General features: G+C 41.3%; 1 protein-coding gene across 1 annotated transcript in view; it reads left to right on the top strand.

Moving 5' to 3' along the window:
* Nucleotides 1-914: 914 nt before the first annotated feature.
* ppfia2 (PTPRF interacting protein alpha 2) overlaps nt 915-5,642 on the top strand; it is a 411,670-nt gene continuing 406,942 nt past the window's right edge. Inside the window, exon 1 of the mRNA XM_078221160.1 lies at nt 915-1,462. Coding sequence (XP_078077286.1) covers nt 1,223-1,462 — 240 coding nt within the window. The 5' untranslated portion in view covers nt 915-1,222. The remainder of the gene's footprint in view (nt 1,463-5,642) is intronic.

Below are 5,642 nucleotides of genomic sequence, written 5' to 3' on the forward strand. Positions count from 1 at the left end.
ACGTGATGTTTTACAATGCCCGGCGTCCCCGGCCGATTTGCGGCAAGCGGCAAAACAGAAATCACATATAACAAACATATCCTCAAAAAAAAATTGCTAGAGGCAACCTACACGCAGCTGACCTCCCCTCAGAAAGAGGGGAGACGCTAAACAGCTGGATGAGTGTGTGTAAGTTTGCAGTCTGCTCGATAGCTTCCAACTGGGGGGTCGGCGGGGGGGGGGGGGGGGGGGGGGAATGAGGTAATGCCAAATAAACTCTGGATCCGCCCATATTGTGAGAGTATAATGTGGGCATACCGTTCACCATCACATGTTGCACTCACACCACATACATATAAACGGGATGGCAACGATGCCAGACGTGTAGGTGAGTAAAAAAATGCAATAAATTGCACAATTCCAAAGAACCGGGCGAGTCGTTGCATTTGCATTGAAAAAAAAATAAGGTGCACACACTGAAAGGGGATGGGATGGTGGGGAGGTGGAGGGGGAGATGTCTGAAGATTGCAGAAGCGCTCCTGTGTTAGGAGGGATGGTGCTGTGGGTTCGAGCTGCTGCTGTGCCCATCAGCCGGCTCGCGCCCTCCGGCTCGAGCCCTTTGCAGCACCGCTTCCAGTCAGATCTCCTCCCATATATACATACCACACACACATATATAATAAATTAAAATAATTATCCATTGATTCTTCTTTACCTCGCTCTCAAGAGTGATTACGGCGAGATTACCGAGCTCTCCGTGATCATTAAGGCGGGCGGAGGAAAGGCGAAGGGGACCAATCGGCTGGAGTCTCTCTCTCTCGCTACTGGAGAACGAAGCCTTCGCCTCCGCGCGACCGTTAACGGCAGCGCCGCGCGACCTTTCCGTTTAAAATTTGGAAGATAACGGCCGGGAGAGAATGTGAGCCGAGAAATGCGCAAGATTCAAGCGGCAGCGGCGGGCCTGCTGCAATTGTCATTCTTATCTGAAGAGAGAAAGGACCTAGCGAGCTTTTAAAAAATAATAATAAAAAAGGGGTGGGGGCATCAAGCGACGAGGAAGTGTCAGAGATGTCAAAATGCCACTTGGATGGAGAGGAGGAATGGCGAGCTGAACTGTACACCTCTTGGTGTCTGTGTGTGCCTGGCCCGTGGATCTTGATTTGATTCTGTGTTTATTTTTTTCCCCGGTTGGAAGCTCCTTTGCCCCGGCCGCCAGCCGGAGAGGCTGGGACTCGGCACCACCATGATGTGCGAGGTGATGCCCACCATCAGCGAGGACACCCTCAGCCAGAGGGGCTCCCAGAGCAGCTCGGAGGACTCCAATTTCGAGCAGCTGATGGTCAACATGCTGGACGAACGGGACCGGCTGCTTGACACCCTGCGGGAGACCCAGGAGAGCTTGGCGCTGGCACAAGGCAAACTCCAGGATGTCATTTACGACAGGGACTCTCTGCAGCGCCAGCTTAACTCTGCACTGCCCCAGGTAGGCACCTCCGACTTCTGAAAGCGATGCTTAAATAAAAATCTCCAGTCACTGACAGCAATGTGCATTATTGCAACCATGGAGCCATCTTTCCGCTTTTTTTTCGCGTACACGATTCTATTTTTCTGTCATGACTTTTACCACCAGATGCATCCAGATGTTGGCATGAGGTTCTCTGAAGTGGGTGTATGATGTGATGCTCTTGGCTGCTGTGCAGTATCCATTGAATTCATCAGTACCGTATAGTTTGACAGGTGTATTGCGATTATGTTACTACATGCAATGGTTTAAAGGGAGAAATTGATCAACGAAAAATTACCAATCTATTAATTTAAAGTTGCATTTTTATTGAGGATATAAAATAGTCTGGTTCACTGTGATTTTCTTTTCATAGGCAAATTAAATCTGCTATTTTTCAAAACACATGATATAAATTCAAATGTTAATTTAGTCAATAATATGCAATTTAATGAATAATTAAATTGTGTATTAACATACTGTGTTTAATAAATATGAAATTTTTCTCAAAGTCCAGAATTTGAATTAATAAAAAACATTCTTAATGCTGTGCATGTATAAACAATTAGATTGTTTGAAATGTCAAGCAATGACCAAGTTTTTACCTTTTAAAGATAAACTATTATAGAAATTATCTTATGATAAAATATTAGACTGAATTATACGTTCCTATAATTTCGTAGAATTCTCATGTAATTGTTTCATGGTAATCCTGTGCAAAAGTAATAAGCATTCTCATTATCATTGTTTTAACCAAATTCTAGTGAAAAATGAAGACATGTCACCTGTATTCAAAAGGCAGAGGGTCAAAGTTGAACTCAATATTTACATGTTGAAAGGTTTAAATCACTGATACAGATATCTCACATAGTCAGTGTCTTATTTTTAAGGATCTAAAGCATTAAGAAAAGGAACCCAATCATTAATGTTTTATTAAAGTATATAACTTATCAGCTAACTATGTTAGTGTCCAGAGTGTACATCTAGTTGGCATAAGTCTTTTTGAAGGGAGGAATGGATTTGGAATTTATGGAAGAATTACATTTGAAGTCATTGAGATGTATTATTAAATAATACCATAAAGGCTCAAGTTTATTTATTTTATACCCATGGATTTTTACCAGTGCTAATGTATTGAAACGGCATTGTATAAAATAAGGATTGCATGTAGCATGATTGTATATCAGTATAGTATTGCTGTTGTGAGACAAATTTTCAGGTAACACATTTCTTTCTAATGTATTTAGTGGGCTATATGTCCATTTTTGAAATTGTAGTATGGATTGTTTATTTTTATGATGATTGCCTTGCCAATTATAACCGAGATTTTGATGGAATGTTGAGATCATATTTGAATTTCACCATTATATATGTGTGCAGAAGAGGCTACCAAGGCTGATACATGTGCAAATGCCTGTACTTGTGGCATTGGTGACATATTCATTAGCATTTTGGGAATCCTTCCTTTGCTTTCTATTATGCAGCAATGTATCCAGAGGCCTGGATTAATACTCCAGAGAATGGGAGTAAAAATCTAACCATGGTGGTTTGAGTAAAAACATTCAATGTAAATTAAAAAATTAAAAAGTTGGTATCAATCAATGTGACTGTGAAGCTGTTGGATTTTTAGAAAACAGAACTGTTTCATTAATGGGAAGGACATTTGCTTTTCTTACCTGGTCTGTTCTATATATAATTGTAACCCCCACATAAGTACAATTGACTCGTAACTGCCCTGGGAGGTAACTTAGCAAGCTTCTAACAATAGTGGTTGAACAAGGTAGTCCACCAGCAACTTCTCAGGGGAGCTAGGAACAGGCAATGATGCTGGCCTTGCCAGTACTGCCCACATTCTGAGAATGAAAAGTTGCCACCTCCGGGTTTTAAAGTGTGCAACTGGCAGTCTACCAGCCTGACTGTCCGTGCTGGTACATTCCCAATCCACAGCACAGTTGAACATATTTCATTGTGTTTCCAAACTAATTGTGCTGACTTCCTTTCTTACATTTGCCAAGGAGAACGGATTCTTATCCATTTTCAACACATAGCTGCTCCAAGACAGTTGTAGCTTTATCATCATCACCTCAGTGTTCATACCAGAATTTTTGTGACTTCATTCTAATATTTGATGTTTAAAATTATGGTATTTTATAGAGTTAGCATCCTGGGATATGTCAAGTTGTTTGAGAAGCTTTCTGTGGTAGATCCAAGACTTATAGTTACACAAGAGCAATAATAACTGTATGATTGTGAACAATTTTATGTCTTGTTGATCTATTAGCCACTTTTTGAGAAATCAAAAGAAAACATTTGCTTTCTTGATGAAGTTAGATACCTCTTGATCAATAAGGCTATTGTAGGAAATGACATCTGCAAACTTCTCGACCACATCTAATTTGCTCGGGGGAGCATGGCAAATGAATGCCTGAAATCAAGAAAATCAAGTCAGAAATCCATTGACTGCCATTTTAACCCTAGAACAGACTAGGGAATGTTCCCCCAAGAAATACAGGTGCCTGCATTTGTAAATCCCAGTTGAGGTTTGGTGACATTAATTGATATCTGGCACTTTCTAACGACAAAGATCTTCCCAAAGGTAAACTTGCTAAGTATAAAGCTAGTGGAATTGGTTTCACAATCTGACTGACATGATGGAAAGCTGCATTCAAAGGAGCATTGCAGTCACCTGGAGGCACTAAGGTCACTTTTTGAGCATTTACTTCACTTATTTCTGATTTTTTTCCTTCTCATCCATTTTCATTAAGCGCTCTACTTCTCATGGGCGCTATTTTTGCTGTGAATATATAGAGAAAAATGAGAAGCAGCTGTAGCCTGAAGAACCAGTGTAAGCAGCAGGTAGGGCCCACAAAGTCTATAGGTTAAGAGTCACTTCCTTGGATATTTTTGAAGAGCAATGTGGGGGTAAATAACCAAGCAGTCTGTTACTTATGTAATGCTCACTGAAGTGGACGTCGCCTTATAGACCAGACAGCTAAACTTCATTGTTGGTTGTCAAAGTAATGTCCAAGCTTCTGTAGGGGATGTAACCATACATTGCATTATAGAGTTCAGAGTTGCCAGAGAAAATCAGGATATTATCTTTGCAATGGACATCAACAGCGAGAATTAGAGAAATCTGAAATTTGCAGCAGTAATTGACTTCCCTCAGGTCCACGGCATCATAGCTAAGTTAACCAGTATCTTACATCAGTAGCAAGACTACTCCATCAATGTTCGACAGGTACATAACCACAGCAGAAAGATAATGCAAGTCATTGCAAGTTTTGCTGGCCACTTCTATGCATCTTCATCCTGCGAAGCATTAGTGGATGGCTATCAGGAGGCAATGAATACTTCTTCTATACATTGTTGATAACAGCCATCGCAACCTCAATACCCCTGGCCAACACAGGCACAATGAGAGCCATGGGATCTCAAGGGACATCTTGGATCTTGAACAATTGGCTAAAGCTGAGGAAGAACCAGGCCAGCAGGGCACATTGCAGCTAGAATGGATAGGTAGTGGTAGATAATTCAGTGCTTTCAATTAGCTCTTCAGTCCCTAAAATGTGGAAAAAAGTGACACTTGGCATTTACCTTGTTATACCTTCACCAATACCTTGATTTAGCTTTATAATGAACGTTGAAAACATTTAACCATCCTCGATGTCAATGATCTGCAAGTGCACAGCAGTAGCACTTGGCTGTTACAGGGGCATTCTAGTCAATGTGACTTTCTTGAACTGTGGTAGGAATTGGTTGAGAGATCAACAAGGAAGCAGTTATGCTGACAGGGGAGGTCATGGCATATTGGAACTGTCACTAGACTAGTAATCCAGAGACCCAGCGTAATGCTCTGGGGACCTTGGTTCGAATCTCTCTATGGTGGGTGGTGAAATTTGAATTCAATAAAAATCTGGAATTACAAGTCTAATGATGATCATAGTCGATTGTCATAAAAAAACCCCATCTTGTTCATTAGTGTACTTTAGGGAAGGAAATCTGCCATCCTTACCTGTTCTGGTGACTCATAGCAATGTGGTTGACTCTCAAATGCTCTCTGAAATGGTCTAGCAACTCACTCAGTTCAAGGACAATTAGGGCTGGGCAATAAATGTTGGCCTAGCCAGCGGCACCCACATCCCCTGAATGAATTTTTTAA

The sequence above is a fragment of the Mustelus asterias genome, chromosome 9 (genome assembly GCF_964213995.1).
Source record: "Mustelus asterias chromosome 9, sMusAst1.hap1.1, whole genome shotgun sequence".
Lineage (NCBI taxonomy): Eukaryota > Metazoa > Chordata > Chondrichthyes > Carcharhiniformes > Triakidae > Mustelus > Mustelus asterias.